Here is a 20,201-nt window from a genome sequence, read left to right on the forward strand (position 1 = left end):
TACTCCTAGGTACCTCTTGTGAACCTGCAGGCAGCTCTGGAATCTGGCTCTGAACAAGTTAGTTCAGAACTCCAGGAGTTCTTCCCTAGCAACCCATTGCTGCTTCATTGTGCCCCGTGATGAAAGCCAGAGATTATACACCAAGAGGTAAGTGAAACTCAGAGCATACCATTTCCCCATCCAACCTCTCTCCTTATTCTGCAAGGTGAGTACTTCCAATGCCCAGCCCAGTCCCCATGGAAGCCTGTTCGCCCCATAGCCACAGGGGAGTTGACACTGCTTGTCGCCTGTCCCAGCCTCCTTCTAGGTCCACCCCATCCTCATGTGGCCTCACACGAGAACCAGGTATACCCTGAATTGGGCTCTCCAGATCTTTTGCTGCTTTCGGTAGCTTGTATCTTAGACTATGTTGCTCCTGTAGAAAACTGAGGGACTGGGGGACCCAGACAAGGGCATCTCTGGGACAACAGGCAGGGTTTGTCCTCACATCTTGGCTAGGAGATACTTTGCCAGCTGGGGTCCATGAAAACAGACTTATGTTCCATTCACACCAATGAACCACAAAGTCTTGGCCCTGGTCATAGGCTTGACTTTTGCTTTATGGAAGCTGCAGTAACAAGGCTCCAGAGTCCTAAGGCCAGTGACACCAGGGGCCTCAGAGAGATGGCTATCCAGGAAGGATGCAAATGAAAGGCAGCAGAGTCTCTGGTGGCCTCCATCCTGTCTTTGGCAGTCACAGCTGGGCCAGGAGAGACCTCAGCAGTACACAGGACCCGACCACGGCCCTTCATAGAAGAACTGGAAGACTCCGCATGCCTCTGTGGCCGTGCAAACCAGGCAGGGTGACTCCACTAAGAGACCTTTTACCCTAAGACCTGGGGTCCAGGGGTCATCCCAGTGATGAGTGCTGAAGCCAGAACTCCATGCATCCAAAGGTCACAGGATGGGGTCTGAGCCATTCCAGTTCACAGATGCCCCCTTCCACCTATGGAGAGAGTGACAGGAGAACGTTAGAGCAGCAGGGACCCGGAAAGTAGGCTTTAAGGACTCCACCCTGCCCATTCGCTCTCTGTGCTCTCATCCAACCTAAACACCTATATGGCATGCAGAAAAGACTCCAAGGACCCTGGTAACAAGAGGGAAGACACAGATGACAGGGAACAAGTCCTTTTGTGCCAGAGCTGACTGTGCTTGGCTCTGACATTACGGCTCTCTAATGTTAACTCATCCAGACACAGCTCCTGTCCAAGTCTGGCAGTGGCCTTCATGACACTTGGGTAGGACCAGGAAAACAGATATTCAGGGATGTCCATGGCACAGGAGAGGAGCAAGAAAGGTGATAAGAAAGATGCAGAGGAGACTAGACAGCCGATAGCTGACCAGGGCATTGTTCTATGGGCTACAGGAAGCTAGGGAGAGCCATGAGTATCACAAAAACAGTTTTAAAAGCCTTAAGAAGAACTGAGTAGATGAATACTAGTATGAATACTAGTTTTCAAAATCAGACATTGAGCTGAAATCTCCTAACTGCCATAGGCAAGGGGAAAAGAGAAGCTCTTCTTGTTTTAATTCAGCAACTTTTGGAAAACCCCAAATCCCAAGACTGGAACTTTAGCTAGAGAGAAAATAGATCCTCTCGGAGTAACAGTGCAGTATTTCCCACCAGGATGAAGGATGCAGGCCTTATTCACAGAGATATGGCTGGAATTTTAAAGGTCCCCCACAGGTTCATGGTTTGAATTCTTGTTGCCTGCTTGTTGAGACATCTGGAGAACCTTTAGGAAGTGAGGTCAATAGAAGAAGGTCTCTGTTGATGATACCCAAGCCCTGGCTCCCCTCAGACTCAGTTTCCTAGTCTGCCATGCTGTGCACATCCTCTGACACATGTTCCCATCACTAAAATCAGGCTGCTTTACCAGACAGGCCCTCCTCACCAGGATAGACTGAACACCCAGAAACCACGAACCAAGGGAAATCTCTCTCCTTTAAGTTGTTTGTTAGGTAGTGTGGTCCCAGCACTAAGAACACAACTAAAGCACACTGGTTTCCTATCCACAGCTCAACCATCTGTAGATCAAGAAACAATAGTAACAACCTCCCATCCCCCAAGCCAAGAACAAACCTATGCTCAGCCTGTGAACCTGACTTTTCCTGTCATTATTCTGTAAACAATATAATATAACAAGCACTTGCATATTAGATATTAAAAGGACCCTGAGACTAAACCATACAGAAAGATGTGTAGCCACATGTGAATACTATATGGTATTTAAAAGAAGGGATTTAAGCACCCTCAGATTTTTATATTCCCAGGTGGTCCTGAATCCTTCCCATCAATGTAGAGCAACAACTGAAAGGTTCATCCTGGACCCAATGTTCCTATTAGCCCATCTTCCAACTCAACCCCCATTTTCTTCCTTAGAGCTCTTTTTCTTCAGCTCTTCGCACTACTGCCTCAGTGTATCTAGTTTTTGCTGAAAAGTACACTTTTCCAGAGGTAGCAGAATTCATACTCCCTCTGTCTTCTATCTCATTTTCCTGGTGGTTATAAACAGCTTCTTGGAAGATTTATAAATTATATTTCCCCTGTTTCATATTTTCTATGTTTTATACCATTCTATTTCCCATCAAAGAGACAAGCAGATTTCTTGTCATTTGGAAAAAAAAATGACAACAAATCTTACCTGCAAATTCTCCCATGCAGTGCTTCAGTATGGAAGATATTGGCTGCACAGCCACAGAGGAACAGCTGGCATTACGTTCTAGACCCACCAGGGTACTATAGAGACAAGCTATACTTCCCAAACCTCTGAAGGTGTGCGAATGTGCAAGACAGAATGCTGCCCTAATGTATACCCTAGTCAGTGTCCCAGGAAAGCTGGGTATCTGAAATTTTTGTAAAAACCAATCTGCTTACAAGACTAGACTAGGCATGTGGGGAAAGCCAGCACAGGCACAAATGTTCATTTGAGGAGCTCTTCCCAAAATTTTGTGTTCCCTTTGGTGTCATTTCATGGTACCCAGCAAGGCTACCTAGCAATGCTACTCAGCAATGCTGAAAGATCTCACCCCTATAGGGACATGCAGCTTTTTGGCAGTCAACCCTTGGCTTCCTGCAAGAGAGGCATTTCATTCCATTTTGGTCACAGTACTCAGAAACAATTCAAAAGGCGATCTTTTGAGAACCAATGTTTTAAGAACCACCTTTCTAAGGTCCATTTTCCAGCCTACTCCATGCCAGAAATCAAATACCAATGCAATAATCATCAATGCCCGTGCTTCTTCCCAATCATCAATGTGGAATCCCAAGGGTTAAACTTAGTCTACTAGATGCAGGAGATCTAGGTGGCTCAGTGATCTCTGTTGCCCAAGTCCCCTTCCCAAGTGTCTAGGACATCAGGTAGATCCAGAGACCCTCTCAGGTTAGTCACTTTCATAGAATACATCCACTTCAATGGGACACAGCTGGAATATTTGTCTTCACTGTCTGGGTGGTAGACATGGCCACCATACTGGTTGGTCAGCAACTTATCATAACTTGAGAAGTTAATTATTATGTGAGAAGTTTTCTCTTGGTAAGATTTGGGGGAAATCTCATAAAGTTCAGGGGAGACAGCATAGGTCTATCAGCAAGGGAAACAGACTCTGCTCTGACTGGTACCCTGAGCAGGGAGGGTATAGGCAGAGAGGTGCTGATCCCAGATTCTATTGCACCTACTGAGTCATGATACTGAGTCATGATTCAGAATCTGTAATGGTGTAATTTTTTAACTTTTTAAGTATCTTTTCATATTCATGCATTGAGGTGCACCATTAAATAACCTTTTATTATTCTAGCAAGATTTGTATATAAGCATCAATGTCTTAGGTTCCAAGAATGAGTCTTGGGGACCTGAAGAGATGACTCAGTTGTTGAAATCCCCAAATAGTGATGAAAGGAGGCACAAAGTAGAGAAACAGATCCACCCTCAGCCTGGTCCCCAGGGACTACACAACCACTCTCTTCATAGCCCCTCAACCCATAGACTCTACCTTCCCCGAATGCTGGCAAGCTTAGGCTCTCCCAGGGGCTCCCAGCACACAAACTGGCTTTAGTACAGAGTGAGTCACTTTCACCCGCAGCTAAACAGCATCTGTGTCATGACAGTCAGGAAGCCTCACGGGCAGGCTACTAGTTCTGGGTTTGGTTTTGAAGCCATTCACAAGGCACTAGCCCTCTCATCCTGGTCCGCAGGTGCATCGGCTGCGGAGAGAAGCACTTTGCTATGGGCTGGGAGATCAAGGCCATGTGAAATGCTTGAAGGGCTGAGCATGTCAGCCGATCTGAATGGTCCAGAGTGAGAAGCATTCTCACAGTGCTGCAGCAGCAATAAGGACTGCGGGGAAATAACGAGTGGGCGAGATGGGGAGGAGCCTGGAGGTACAGTGGGAGTCAGCAGTCCAGGCTGTTATCCGCAGTTACTCAGGAGACAAACCCGAGGTACACTTCAAACCATCTCGTCACTGGATAATTCTGCTGTAGGAGGTGCTCTGTTCACTGTAGGACATTTTGTGCCCTCTCCCTGACTATAATTGCTGAAAGTATTTCAAGACTGCCAAGTAAGCCCAAAGGTAAGAAACCACTCCACCAAGGACCGCCAACTTAGTAGTTGAGCTTTGAGCTCAGCCACCGAAAAGACCTTGGCATGCAAAGGCCCACTCCCCCAGCCTCAGGCCGAGTCATCTGGGCCTATAACTACAGCACCGTCAGCTCCAGCCTGAACTCCATATAGGAAAGAATCCCACACGGGGCCAACAACAGCAAAAAGAAGGCAGGCCTGTTATAATGCTTCAAACCACTTCAGACACACCCAGGGATCTCTTTGCTGGCCTTGATTTTCCAGACAGACAGCTTGTATGCAAGTTTCTGTCCCTGCACTAGGACAATTCCAAATCAGAGGTAGTTCTAGAGCTAGCTCAGCATGTTCCCTGCTACCTGTAGCCTTGACCAGTCCTCCTTCTAGCCAACCCAACCTTCTCTGAGCTCAGATTCAGGCCACTTACAGAAGAGATCTGGCTTGGAGGTGGCTCTCAGCACTTGTGGTAGGCTCAGGAAGGCTGATACCACCTGTTGCCCAGACTTCTGAGGTGTGGGGAGACCCCTCCACCCCAGCTCTCCCCTTATACATCTGCTCTGAAGCCCACTGCCTGCCTAGATCTTCAGCAGGGAAAGCCGGGTCTTTTTATTCACCCTATTACATAACTCAACACAATACCTGGTACTTACCTCCAAGCCTTCTCCCCCTTTGGGTCCTTCTCCTGCCCACCTTCACCTGCATGTTCGGAGCCCCTGGTAAAAGTCAGGAATACATCTGTGGTTCTTTGTTCTATCTTACAGTGGCTTGGGAAAGAGGAAATGATACTGTCTGACAGCCAGGCAGAACTGAGTTCAGGACAACCCAGACAATGGGACGGGCCGGGGCACGGTGGGAATATGTAGACAGCAGAAGAGTGTGCTTGATATAAACACTGGGTGGGCTCCAGGGAGAGCTCCTTCTGTGGTCACTATGACTAGGGATTCTAGGCAAGGGCATCAGCAGGGAAGGGGGGTGCTTAGATGGGTAGAACATCCCTGTAGGAGGTGAACACTCAGGCCTCAGAGACACTAGTCTGGAACTAGTTTGCATTTCTTGTCTGAGCCTCCAAACAGAAACATCTGGACCCTAGCCCCAGGCCCAGTTATGCACTCTTTCCTCTGCTGTCTGGCCTGATGACAAGCGTTTCATTTTTCTTTCACTCCAATGAGGATGGAAGCCTGGGAGAGGTCAGCGTGTGCTTTGGAAATGACCTCCAAAGAGTCTGGTTCGACTGATGTCATTTCAGAACAACAGGGGGAGGGGGCAAGAGATAAATCCCACATTTCTGACACAGCAAAGGTAAGAGGAGACTCTGAGGGGCTGAGATGTGCGTCATACCAAATAAGGGACAACACAGGAACCTAGCGATGTTTCTAATCAGGATGCTGCTCTCTGAAGGCGAAACCCAGAGTCTGGGCCTGTGCAACGCCTCCGTGACAACACAGCCAGGTGGCAGGAAATCACACTGTCCGCTCAGTGACCTACCACCCAGCTGGGACAGTGAGGGTCCACACTGCTGTTGACTGGGGTGACTCAGCAGACCGCTATGTGGGAAACCTTCACCTCCCCATCTATAAAAGAAAGGCTAGATTGTGGGGACGCTGGACAGGCCTCTCAGGACTGAGCATATTGCCAAATGGCCAGGTAGGTGGCAGGCACATCCTATCGGGTGGGTCATGATTCCCGAAGGGCAACAAGACTGAACTTAAGGATAAGTGGTCATCTTCCCTAGGATTTGATCATAGCTGATCCTGAATTTAATTTCCATTTGATTGAACTCTCTGAGAATGAGAACTAATCCAGCTGTATCTTCTAAAGAATCAAGACACCGGAGCTTCTGTGAGCATTGGCATGTCGAGAAGGAAACTCCACCCACCAGGTCTCCAGCTAGCCACTGTCCTCATGTATGGACGGGAGGATTTAACACTCAACTGCATCACACCAGGTATGGACTATGGCACCATGAGTGCCCTACAAGCAGCGGGGTTTGCCCCTCACATCACCCCAACAGCCAAGACCATGCCAGCAGGTCCCCACAGTGACCTCAGAGGCTACTTTCCCAACTTCCTCCTTTGAGCTGTTTGAGAATCTGTAGCAAAAACAAAATGCAAAGCCTTTGTAATTCAACCCCTTGGACGAGGACTCCTGGCCTGCTGTTTCCCATTACAGTGGCTTGTTATCTGATGAATCAAGGGGACAAGGACCCAGCCATTCCAACCTCCATTCACCCCCTCAGCCTGCTGGGAATAGTTCTGGGAAAAACTCCGGGAAAGTTCTCCCATGATAACTGGCTAGGTAGAACCACAATGGTGAACACACTGAAAACATAGAAGAGGCAAAGACCTGGGTTAGGAAGAAAGTTCACTGGCCTCTGGCTATTGTGCAGACAGGCTTGGTACCTCTCTTGGTAACTGACATACAAAGACAAGCTCATATGGTAGATGAACTTGGATAGAGCCAGGCAGGCCCTTTCTCAGCATTAGAACAGCACTTCTCAAAAGTAGGGCCTAGAGAGATGCCTCCACAGTTAAGAGTAATTGCTGGACAAAAATATATTCATATCATTTTATGTGTGCTGTTGGAAATGACAAAAAAGAGTGATTGATGAAAATAATGAGGACCAGAGTTCAAATCTCAGCCAAATGTCTCACATAAGTATTGCTGGAGCTTGCTGACCTAGACTATCCAAGAAAACATGAATTCCAAGTTCATCAAGAGACTCTACCTCAAAGATACTGGGTGCAAGGTGCGTGGGTGTAGAGGATACCTGTTGCCTTCTTCTGGCCTCCATAATATGCATAGCTACACACACACACACACACACACACACACACACTCACCGTAAACACAAATGAATAAATGAGTGAATGAATGTTTTCTTAAGTGGTCCTAGGGCTGTGGCAGCAGTAACAACCAGTAACTGCGTAGGAATTCACATCCTCAGGCCCCACTACAGAGCCCCTGGGTGGTCTGGAGTTCCAATATATTCTTCAAAAGAAACTAATGTCTACAAGCCTTGGACCTAAGCTCTGGGGCAAGACTTCCCATTGAGTAATCCAGAATTCATATGGGCTTCCCCTAGTCATCCTGGGGATGGACAGTATCTGGGCCTCCTAAGCCTGATGTCACAAACCCTAACTATTTGTATGTTGTACAAATAGTCCTTTTACTCTCTGTGACAAGCAGTAAGAAGCACTTCTGAAGATGCCATGGCTCTGTCTCAGCCAAGCCCAGAACAGGAAGCAGAGGGAGAGCAGGGAAACCCAGGCCCCACTTCCCAACTCAAGCTTCTCTCCAGCACCTCAGGCAGCACCAAGGTGGGGGATGGGTTTGGGATTCTCCTAAGAGACAAAAGCACCAACAGAACAAATCCAAGCCCACCCTCTATGATGGTGACGATCCTGAACTGAGCTCCGTGACAGCCATCTCGGAGCAAGAGACTACCTCAAGGTAGGTAAAAACCCTGGGCCATCAGACTGCGCTCAGAAAGCCAGGCAAGGCTGGGCTTAGGGGGCTGAATGACCAATCAGGAACCATTCATTGTCAAAAGAGGGCAGTGAAGGACTTAGGGGTACTGTTGGTGGGAGGGGAACAAAGATAAAGTCAGAAGGAGATATCAAGGAGCATCCCACTCTGAAAGGGATAGAAGCTGTGCCTAGGGGCCAGTTGGGGCACTTCCCCTTCACCCTGTGGCCTCCTCTGCTAGCCAGCATAGGTGCCAATGCCAGGATCACCTTTTTTCCCCTTCAAAGCCTTCACTCATCACCTTGAATGAGTGGCCCTTTGTACTTGAAAAGACAGCGACCCACATGTGCCCCTAATCCTCTGATGAAAGCAGCCAGCCTATGACCCTGCAGGAATGCTGTATCCCTGTGGGGGAGGGCAGGGAACTGGTACAATGGGGATGTGCCTGCAGCCCTCCCACTTCCCTTTCCTGATGCTTTCACAGTGCCAGGGCACTTGCTCCATCCTCAGTCCTGTTCAAAGGCTTGTTTGTCTAAAAGGGACCACAGGCCTGGACTCCAAGCCTGCTACATGTATCTCTGGTGCTCAGTATCTCAGGGTCAGGCTATGACTCTGGTCCCAGCTGGGGAAACAGATTCCTCTTGACACAGCACCGAGTCACAAATGCCAAGGACAATGACAGTGAAAGCTAATGCTAGGAAACACTTAGTAATATCCACATGGACTCCAAATTGCCATTGTCACCACTTTACAGATGACAAAGTAAGTCAGATAGGTGAAGTCCAGTGTTTCACAGGCAGCCAGCAGCCTAGCTCCAGAACGCATACTCAGAACCATACGACATGCACTATATCCTTGGAAAAACAACCAGAACGTTGTCTCCCTCCCGAGACGCCTCTCCCCTACTACACACTGAGGTCTCCTAGTCATCACTGCAGACTTGGAGAAGAGCTGCCCAAGCAATAGCCCACAGGCCAGACAGAGCACAGCCCCAGCCTGGAGCACAACAAAGCCTAGAAAGAAAAGAATGGGCTTTTCCCAACTCCAGCCTGGGCTACAGCCTCCCCTAAATGCAGGGTCTGGATGAGGTGTCAAGGAGCCACCAAGTGCTTCAGACACAGAAACATCCCTGCTCAGTGTTCTGAGTGGCTCTCCCATACAGAGGGTAGGGAGTGTGGCTGTTGTAGGCACGCACATCCCACCATGCCCTGGCTATCCCATCCCCTCTCCCAATTTTATTCAGCCCTTCAGGTCCTGAAAAGCCAGCAAGCTCTCAGCCCAGTGGAGACATCTGCTTAAGTATAAGGCCCAGGCCAGTGTCTAATCAGCTGCATGATATTACCTGACCACAGCCCTCTAAAACAGGCAGCCCAGGAAGCTGTTTGTCTTTCTGTCTACAGGCTTATTATCCCCAACCAATGCACATCCTGGTCTCTTGGGCGAGTTTTCTGAAGTTAGAGGCAGCTCCACTCACTTGGTTCTGATACAGAGCTCAAGAGGAGGGACAAGATCACCGCAGCTGTCCTCTGAGGTGGTCCTGGTGGTATCTAGGAAGGAGGAGGAAAAGCACTTTGTCATCACAGGGATATGCACTTTATCTTGACAATCCTCTCCCCTTCTTGGTCATTGATTCTTACCAAGACAGTGCACTGGCCTCTTACCTCCAGCCTTCACCAAACCCGTGCCTTACTTACTTCACTTACCAAAATATTTTTTCTAAAAGCAATTGTGGTCTCATCATTTTTCTATCCTAAAACCTCCTATGACTCCCTATTGCCTTAAAGCAAATCCAAACATATCAGCATAGCTTACAGGGCTCTTGCATGGGATCTTAACTTCATCTTCCATCCTTAGTGCCATCAAGTGCTCAAGGCCCATGGCCAAGCTAGCATTACTCTCTGGCCACCCATGATTATCCCAAGAAGGTATGCTAAGGCTGGTTCTGGAACAGCCTGGAGGCTCCCTGAAGAGATGCATTAGGGTGTCTCACCAACAGTCAGCCGTATCTCCTCCTGCTGGTTGGCCAAGCCATCATAGTAATACAGGTCAAAGAGCCGCTCAGCCCTCCAGTCGCACAGGAGCTCTGGCTGTAGGCTGAAGAGGATGCTGAAGTGGCTCTCACTGCAGACCACCCAGATGGGGAACCTTGGGGTTTTCAGGAAGCAGCCAACCTGAAGGACAGAAAGACCTGAGGTGACACACTCAACAGCTGAGGTGAGGCTTGTCACCCAGGGATCCTTGGTGTGATGCTAAAAAACCCTTCCTGCTGCCCAGCCCACAGGCCTGCCTTCTAGAGCTGACCACCCCACTACAAGGATCACAGGGAACTCACATACAGCCCCCCCCACACACACAAAACACATACACTGGTCCCAGGTGACATCCACACCACAAGCCAGTCATCTAACTCTCCCTCCTCCTTTAGTCTCTCACACACCTCACTTGTGTGTAGCTCAGCCATGGCCTCTTGGATCTTTCTGAGCTCCTCAGTCACTCAGCTAACCAATCCATGGGCCTTTCCCATTCTTTGTCCTCTCTTCTGCGAGCTTTATCACCTCAACTACTCAGTCAGAAAGGAGGTTATCATTGGCTTCTTCCGGTTCCCAGGGCCATGTCACTAAGCAGCTACCCCATCAACCACAGCATCCTAGTGTGCCCTTTCCTTGTGACACCACTCAACGCATGCACCGCTACCACAAGCCCTCCCAGTGTGCCAGCAAATGATTGAAAACTGGAGGTCGTAAGGAATAATACTGGACTTCAACTAGAATTGTGCTTTCATAAAAGGTAAGACTGGGGGCTAAGAAAGGAGGGTCTTAATGAGCAGTCTATGGGTCAACGGCTGGAAGTTCAGGGTAGAGCAGGCTATTTGGTAAAGGGAGTCTGAAGCATGAGGCTGGGGCAGCACTAGAACATGGAACAAAAAGGCTCTGGTGCCTGCTAACCCGGGACTCTCATGTCTGGCCAAGGGTGTATAGGAACAAAACAGAGACCCCCATCCAGAACACTGGCATGATGCTTCCTGCAAAGAGATAACTGTTTTCTGAGCTCTTGGGCAGGCAACTCTCTATAATACTCTACTGTGAGTGCCCTAGGCAGCACCTCGTCTACCAGTACTAGGTTATTCAGCAATGTCGAGCTGGTCTTGCCTAATCCACAGCCTCCTCCAGGAGATGAGATATTTTCTGCTCAGATGTTTACAGTCTCCATTGCGGATTAAGGAAAGAATTAAGCTATCTTTTCAAGAGGGAGAGGGACACACTTGCTCTAGAACCCACCTCGGGGTTAATGCTGAGCTACCGGTACCTGGGATAGAGGGGCTGTGCTCAGAATGTCCCCCATGAAGGACTTGCCTATTAAGTGGAGTGTAGAGACCACATTTACAAAGTACTAGTTGCTTTCTTGTCTACAAGAAAGCCTCTCAGCCATGTGTGACACTCATCAGACAGCAAATTTGCACCTTCTGAGATATGGGGCATTTGGGTATACCTGACCCCCACCTAACCCTTCTATAAGCTTAGCTTCCTTTCTGTGCTCAAAAGAGCCTTTTCTTGGGAGCCTGTTGCTCACTCACAACAGGCAGGGAAAGCGCCTCAAGCAAGCCATGGGCAGGTCTGGGTGCCATCAGCTCCTAAATTTTCCAAACGAGGAACATTTATAAACAACAGTCAAAAGATTAAGAGCAGAACAGCTGCCCAGAGGGCTTATAAATGAGTATACTCATTCACAAGCCTTTTCCACAAGGAGACATTTCCCAGAGAAACTTCCTTAGGGGTCTGAGAGAGCTGGGTGTGCCATTTCCTTAGCATGGGCCAGGCTCTCTCTTGTGGGCCATGCTATACTATAATAGGGTGTCTTTATTTGTGTGTTTTTATTGTTCTGAACTTTTAAACTTATTTCTACTGGTGAGAAATAAACTCAGGAGATTATGGTAAACCTGTGCTCTGCCACTGAGACACACTCCTAGCTCCTGAGGTTTTAGTTAATGCCATTCAAAATTTTCCACACCAACAAGGATACATCTATGCTGTGAGTTTTGACAAACACTAAGTTAGTAAGAGTGGCCTTAACAATGATGTGATTCTGAACATGCAAATGGGTGGCTTTTGAGCCACAAGTGTGCTTATAGGATGGACTATTTCTCAGGAGAATAGATAGCTTCCAGGGTCAACATTTTGAGGTCAAGGATCCTACCTTTTAATGAGCTGTATCACTGTATCATGTTAAAGCCTCCCTCCACTGGCTATGACCAGAAAGGCCAGATGCCTTCACGTCCTCACAAGCTTTTGTGCCTTTACATCTTGCTCTTGTCGCTCTTGCTAAAGCTGTGAGGCTGATTTGACCTTGATTGTCAGGGTGATGTGATAGGAGCAAGCGTTCACGTATGTATTTGCCAAATGACTGGTAGACTTTGGGGTTTTGTTGTTCAGGTTTATTTTCAGTCTTTGTTTTCTGAGGAGTAGTCGTTTGTATGTTGTTGTATGGAGAGAAGAACTCCATACATAGGTCAGGTTGGCCTTAAAATTCTAGATTTCCAAGTGCTAGGATACAGGCATATATCACACACTTAGGTCTCCTGTAATATTTTATATTAAGTGAACTAGCCTTTCTCCATTAATTTGCAATCTATCCATTTTAGGTGTGTGCGCATGCACATGTGTGTGTGTGTATGTGTTTGTGTGTGTGTATGTGTATGTATGTGTGTATGTGTGTGTGTGTGTATGTGTGTGTGTGTGTATGTGTGTCTGTGTGTCTGTGTGTCTGTGTGTTTTCACAGATCCACTCATCTATTATGCCTATGTTTTGATTACTGTGGCCCTCATTGTATGGGCTGCTGGTTGCAAACTCCACTATGTATTTCTAACTTCCTGGCTCCCCCTGGGCAATTTTTTTTCTTAAACTATTTTTCAAACCCTTTGGGATTTTCTTATCTTGACGTGCTGAGGTCTTAATCTAGTATCTTGAGTGTGCTAGGCCAGTGCTGTACACAGAGTTACATCCCAGTCCTGTTTGGGATGTAACTCATTTTTAATTTTCAGTTTAGGGAAAGTAGTGTCTTTATCACACTGACTCTCACAATTCAGACTTGGCATGTTACTCCAATTGCTCTTATATTTCAGAAAATTATCTAAGAATCTTGCATAACCTTGGTTATGTTTAGTCCTGGGTATTTTCAAGTTCTTCTTCTTCTTTTTTTTTGAAAAGTATCTTTTGGGTTTTGCATTGTCTTTATCAAGAATGGTTTGTGTGTGTGTGTGTGTGTGTGTGTGTGTGTGTGTGTGTGTGTGTGTGTGTATGTATGTGTGTGTGTATGCGCACTATACCCAATCATCTTTCTAAGCTTTCAAAAAATTACTATAGTGGTTTTCTGTTGGCTTATGTTCATTTCTGAATAGGTCACTGCATCTACATATGAATTTTTAGGTGTATTTTTAATTTTTCTTAAACATTTAGTTATTTTGTGTATGTGTGTGGGCACGGATATGTGTAAAAATCAGAGAACAACGAGGGGACGCGGTACCTTCCTTCCACCACATGGGTTCTGGGACTGGAACTCAGGGCAGGAGGTTTGGCGGCAAGTGCTTTACCTGCTGAGCAGTCTTGTTCGTTCTCGGGTGCTTTTTAAATCTGGATCTTAATCACACAGAAGTGGGGAATGGCTCCAGCCGGTACAGACGGCTGCATTCAAGTACTTGTTCTCAAGGATCAGCACTTGACCACAAGCAGCATTGCCTTCCTGTCTATGATGGGAGCATTCATTTGCTGTAATTACACTTTATCCTCAGCCACACAAAAGAGTACGAGGACACAGGGCTAGAGAAAGCGAGATCAGTGAAGCCAGCGGAGAGAAATCACTCAAGCGAGTACAGATGTGCAGCACCTCACGCTGTCAGTCACCACCAAGTCTTCTGTAAGCAACGGAGGCAGCCGCCGACCGAGTGTGTCACACTACTAACTAGAACAGTGGGCTATCGTTTCAGAAGGGCTGAAATGTGAGAAAACGTCCATTTTTAGAACTCTGCTCACTTAGAGAGACGACAGAGGGGACAACGTTCCCTTTCAGAAAGAAACATTAAGGCAAAGCTTGAAGAGTGACGTTACACAGGGCCAGCGGAGGGGACAGTATAGGCACAGGCCCAAAGGAGGGAACGACCCCAACGAGGCAGATGTAGCTAAAGGCCCAGCATCTGGAGCCAAATGAAGAGGGAAGGGACATCTCTGGGAGGCCCATAGACCATGGGACCTTGGGATTTTAATCTCTTCATTAGCTATTTGTGTTCAGGCCACAATAGCAAAGACCACAAAATGTGTGGCTTAAACAACAAACTTATTTTCTCAAACTTCGGGAGGATTCCGAAATCAAGGTGTCATCTGGACTGTTTGCCGGGGATAGCCCTCTCCGGCTTCTGGCTGACGGCCACTCTGTGCTTCACATGGTCTCCCTGTGTCTATGCACTAATCTCTTCTTATGCTGCTGCTGTTGTGTGGATTAGGGCCATCCTGGTGACCTCATTCTAACTTAATCACCTTCTTAAATACCATCACCAAATACAGTCCCGCTCAGAGGTCCCTGGGGTCAGGACTTCACACATGAATGTCACCGGACACAATATCGCTCATGATAGTCCTGGGAAGTGCAGAGCCCTTCACTTCGGAGCCCAGAACAGTGTGATTGCAGCTGTAGTTTTAAAGAGGACATTGCCTCATCGAAGGACGGGATGGGAAGTGGGGGTGTCAATGATCTTCAAATACTGGCTCTTCCTCATCACCATGTTAGTGTTATCCAGTAAAAGAGGCAGTCTGTACCACAGGAAGATAATCAGGGCTCATGCTTAGCCTGGAGTGTATGGAACTGGACCATCCTATCCTGTTCAACCCGTGGGTTGTCAGGGCGGAGAGTATGAGACCCTACTAGGCTCTCGGAGCTCCTCCTTGGCCACATGGTCAAATTGCTGCCTTACTCCTGTCAGCAACACAACCAGAAAGGAACTGTCCCCTCTCCTCTCCACGCAGTTAGACCCCACACATCCGCATTTTGTGAACCGGGGTGTCCTTCAGATGGAGGGTTAGGAAGAGGCATGTCATACCATGATCAAGGGACAGCATGCCTAAATAACCAGTCACACAGGAAGAGTGGGACAAAACTCCCAGCTCCTTCCCACCCTGCAAAGTCATTTACCTACTACTCTAGGGGCCCATGTGGTGAGACGCTGCTTCCAATTTGTGGCAGCGATCAAGCCTCATCTACGTCCTCTTGGTGTCTGAGTGGTGTGAGTGTCTCCCATTAAGCTCAGGAGTGCTCCTCACATCCCCAGCCACAGAGCAATGGATGCTATCGAGCCACAAAGAGTGAGTTCTAAGAAGGTCTGAATGCAGTTGAGGCAGCAGGTCTGAGAGAGCATCCTTGGCCAGCCATGGTGCAGTCACGGTGCCTCACCACATTCATTTAAAACCTGGGCCTTTGCAACTGCTCTTTCCCAGCAAGACAGGAGGCAGAGGGAGCACACCCAGACAACAGGCCAAAGGAAGCTGAATGGCTTAAGCTATGTCCCCTCAAAGGACATGTCAGCCCTAAGTGTCTCTGAATAGGATCTTATCTGGAACTGGGGAATTGCTTAAGATGAGGTCATACTGGAGTACTGCGCCCTTCACCCAACCGAAGTCCTCAGAAACAGAGACGTAGGGACCAAGCAGCCAAGTGACAGTAGAAGCACAGCCTGGAATGCTGTATCTATAAGCCAGTGAGCACCACAGAGGGCTGACATATGCCACAAGTCAAGGGACATATGAACAGGTTCTCCCTGTGGCCTTCAGAGGGAGCACAAGCAATTCTCGCCTTGGTCTGGGAGCACTGGGGTCTAAGGACTGAACAAAAGCACCTCTTTTGTTGTTGCAGCCCAAAGAAAGTAAAGCAAAGTCTAAGATCTCAAGCTCTTCCCTCTCTCGCCCCATTGCACACATGCATGAATACGAGATGTACACATGCATACACACATACACACACACACACACACACACACACACACACACACACACACACTCATATACCAGAGGCAGCCCCTTGATGCACAACCACAATATGAACCCTTACAAGTTCTTTTCAGCTCTCCTTCTTCCTGGAACCCAGAATCTGCTCTTTGACTCTGAAGTATATGTGGCAGCAAAATCATAATTTCTCCTAGGCTTGCTCGGCATGCAGGCTGGACCTGAACTCCAGCCAGCTTTGGGAAGTAGAGCCCAGCTTCCCTACCTCCGTGTCACCCATCGCATGGGTCCAGGGAATAAGGCTGCTGGGGTTCTGGAGTGCATTTGGATACCTGGCACACATTGTAGTGTTCAAAGAGAGATAAGAAACCGATGTCGCTGCGTGCCTCAATGCCTCGGAGGAGCGTGATGTTCCCATCGCCTGAGTCCAGCTCCACTACATCATTGAAAACATTAGACACAGCTTTCCCGGTCAGGAGAAGATTGACAAGTTCCTGTTGATGAGAGAAAGGGAAGCTGCGTCAGATCGCTGAAATCAGCCTTGGGAGGGCAGACAGGAGGCTGAGAACAAGGGAAAAGGGGTGGAGAAGGAAAGAAACCGAGTAAGGCGAGAAACAGTGCAGAGCAGGAACAGTAAGGGTTGACTTCCACGGGTTCTGATGGGGAAAATCTGCCAACTGCTTCCATCAAAGCATTTGGAGGGACTCAGCAATCTAGATGCCAGCATTTCTTAAGCAAAGACTGTACACAGGAGCCTGTCCTGAGCCAGTACTGGGAGACCTTAGAGAGGCTTCAACACAGCTACATGCTTAAGCCAGCTAGAGAGGTCAAGGACATATCTGTGAGGGAGAAACCTAACGTAGGATATGAGTCGGGCTTTAAAAATGTGTGCACAGTGTTCCCTGCCCCACAAAGGCACACAGTCCCATAACCAAGCAAGAGCAGCTTTGTCAGAGTGTGACCTCTGGGAGAGTCTTGAAAAAATAGTGTTTTTAAAAATAAGCATTTTAATGTTTGAAATGACATTAGACTCAATGGAAGTTGCAAAAATAGTCCAGAGAGTTCCTGTGTACCCTTCACCCAGCTTCCCTCAACGATAACATCTCACAGGGCCCAGTACATCGCACAGCCAGGAAGCCAGCCAACCCTGCACACTGTAGTACCAAGGAGGTGCCCTGGTCTTACTGGGGTCTCGTGGGGAAGCCAAGGACAGAGGCAGAGAGGGCAGCAGGAAGGTGATGCTGAGCTTGCCTCTGATAGTAGGTATCCAATGGGCTGTGGCTCATGCCTCACAGCAGCCAAGCACCTGGACTCAGTGTCATAGCTGTCTGGCGTCTCCAGGAGCATCCACCTTCAGAAGCTGTACTGCAGTGGCTCACTGAGACTGGACACCCTTACGTCCCATCAATGATTAGGAACAGAGACTGAGCCTGACGGATGAGAAAGGACTTGTCCTGGCCATGTAGCCTGCAAGTGACTGGACTGAACCTTCACTGACATCTGCTGAGTGCAGCGCCCCTGCCACCCTTGCTACCCTGGTGGCAATCCTGCTGAGACAAACACTCCAGCTGAAAGGTGGCATCTTCTCAGGGACTCTTTGGGGACTGGACTCTGATTAATTCAACTCTAGCATTCAGACAAGCAGTCTCCCCTGTTATCCTCCCCTAAGAAGACCAGCACTGCTGGTGAGGCAAGCAAAGCACACAGCTGTCTCCTAGCCTGCAGGAATGGCGTTGTCACCTCTACCCAACCTATGCTCTGCAGGGCGGAGTTCACAGAAGTGATTTCCCTTGAACTGTGAAATTAGTGTTCTGGGTAAATGACACAAACACCCCTGCCCCAGTGACAGTTAGGCCTCCACTGATGGCCGCCAAGGGGCCATCATTAGAAGGAGACAGTGAAGGGCCTCATTGTATCCTTGCAAGGGAAATGACAAAATAATTCAAAGGAAATAACTGCTCTGAGATACTGTACCTCGGGTCAGAGGCTACTAAGGAAGGTACTGTCTCAGTTTTTGTTTTTTTTTTTAAGAAAGTTTTGCCATCTGGTTTTCAGAGAGAAGAAAGGCCCCCTGCTCTTCCAGCTGGGAAGGGTTGAAAACATTCATCCCAGCAGGAAGTCTTCTTGAGAAAGGAGCAGCACGTACCTCCTGCTGCCCTTGGGTTCCAGGATCTTGCACTACCAAAGCTTAGCCACTATCCAATCCATTGCTACTCCAAGTGTGTGCTCTGAACTGTTGCTTCCCAGGGGGACTTTTAGAAACTGGGTCTCCATGGGGCTGGGGTGAGGTGGTGCACAGCAGCAAACCCAGCACTCAGAGGGCTGAGACTGGAGGGTCTGGAATGCAAGGCCAGCCTGGGTTACAATGGCAAGACACAGTCTCGAAACAACAAGAAGAAATTCCCTAGCTTTAGCCTCAGCCCAGCCTTAGTCGGAGCCTGCTTTTCAACATGGCCCACAAGGACTGGTGTGCAAATCAAAGCTCAGCAGCCATTGACTGGGCCAGATGCCTCTTCCACAGGAAAGAAACTCGAGCCTAGGAAAGGAAGAAGAAACCTTACTTCCTTCTGTGAGTGTGTTGAGAACAGGCTCAAACTCAGGCCTAGATGATGCTGCTCTAGCCTCCTCTGCCCCTCTCTGCCTAGGCAGCTCCATTTTCTGCCCCTACACCTCCCTTGAGACAGGAGTAAGCTCTCTTGGGTCAGGGGGAGTCAGAAGGAGAGCATGGCCACCAGGCAATCCAGAAGAGCAGATACTCTTTCAGGGAGGAGCAGAAGCCAAGCCCTCATCCCTCTGTGGGTGTCTATTACACCACCCACCTCAAACTTGTTCTTGCATGGGACCAAGGTAGGTTTCCAGGGTTAGGCACAAGTGAGTCAAAATCCCAGAACAACTGTTTCCCCAGCTGGGGCAGAAGACTGAGTTATGGCTCCTGCATACCCAGGGACGTTTCCCAAGGCCATTCTTAGAGGCCTTGAGAAAGGTGTGCATGGAAGCTGTCCTCATGTAGACTAGAAAGACTGGTGATGCTCTTCAGTGGCATTACCTGTCAGGGAGTATGAATGACAAGAGAGGTCAGGGTCTCTCTGGTCCCCAACAGGGTTTTCTGTTTTGTAAAGATACAGAGGGAGGGTGGTTGCAAAGGCAATGCCCTCTGCAAGTGTAATCCAGATGCTGCTACCCAGGGTTACCAGCCAGGCTGGGGCATGTTTCAACAGCCTGGGCTCTGTGCAGTTCAGCACTTAAGTGGAACTTACTTTCCACTTCTTCTGCATCCCTGTGGCTCTAAGAATACCAGCCAGCAGGAAGCATGCTAAATGTGGAAAGCAAGCTGAGCTTTCTTCCCAGGTCTCCATGACAGTGAGGCCCAGAAGAGGGGGGCTCATGGAAGCTGCTTGAAGGGTGTTTGATCAGATGAAAAATATAGTAACTCAGGACAGGGAAGGCTCCCCGCTTTCCTCTCTGCGGGTCCCATTGCCTCCTGACCTGTGTGCAGTATCCGTGAGCTCCGATGAGATGGCTGGTAGGGACATCGAAGTCCTGCCGGACACTAGAAAGCATGAAAGAGAGAGGCATTAGCATGGGGGGGGGGGGACACTGAAGAGCCACGTGCTCTCTCTGGGCCTGGGCTATGGATTTCAGATTTTCTGAGAATCTAAGCATTCTTGTTTCGTTGTGACCCCTCTGTGGAGGTGGTGACACCAAAATGGCCTCCATTTTGATCACACCAAAATCTGGTGAATGAAATATAAAAGGCCCTTGGGCTCGGAATCCAATGTCCAAAATTCACACCACAACCGCCAGTAATAACGGCAACGATGGGGTATCTGCGCCCATCTAGAGACATCATCGGTCAAGCCAGTTTGCTAAACAGGAAGAACTGGCTGGAACGGACTCTAGTGGCGTTTCCGCAGCTTCTTTCAGGATGGCTGGAGTATGTCTCCCAAGGAGTCGTGTCCTAAAATGTGACTCTCATTGTGAGGTAGTAAGAATGTAAAAAGTGTGCACAGTTGTATACATGCATGTGTGCTTCTAGAGGTCACAGTGTGATGTCTGATATCTTCTATAACTTTCCACCTTATTGTTTGTGGGATGTGTGTGTGTGTGTGTGTGTGTGTGTAAACATACATGCGC

The 20,201-nt window shown here is 48.4% G+C and overlaps 1 protein-coding gene across 1 annotated transcript in view; it reads right to left on the reverse strand.

The window, feature by feature from the left end:
• Positions 1–754: 754 nt before the first annotated feature.
• The window catches only part of MINDY4 (MINDY lysine 48 deubiquitinase 4), a 98,916-nt gene continuing 79,469 nt past the window's right edge, over positions 755–20,201 (reverse strand). Inside the window, exons 14-18 of the mRNA XM_080932180.1 lie at positions 19,554–19,617; positions 16,400–16,561; positions 10,072–10,252; positions 9,556–9,628; positions 755–985 (exon numbers count right to left, since the gene is read on the reverse strand). Coding sequence (XP_080788306.1) covers positions 937–985; positions 9,556–9,628; positions 10,072–10,252; positions 16,400–16,561; positions 19,554–19,617 — 529 coding nt within the window. The 3' untranslated portion in view covers positions 755–936. The remainder of the gene's footprint in view (positions 986–9,555; positions 9,629–10,071; positions 10,253–16,399; positions 16,562–19,553; positions 19,618–20,201) is intronic.

The sequence above is a fragment of the Micromys minutus genome (genome assembly GCF_963924665.1).
Source record: "Micromys minutus genome assembly, chromosome: 18".
NCBI lineage: Eukaryota > Metazoa > Chordata > Mammalia > Rodentia > Muridae > Micromys > Micromys minutus.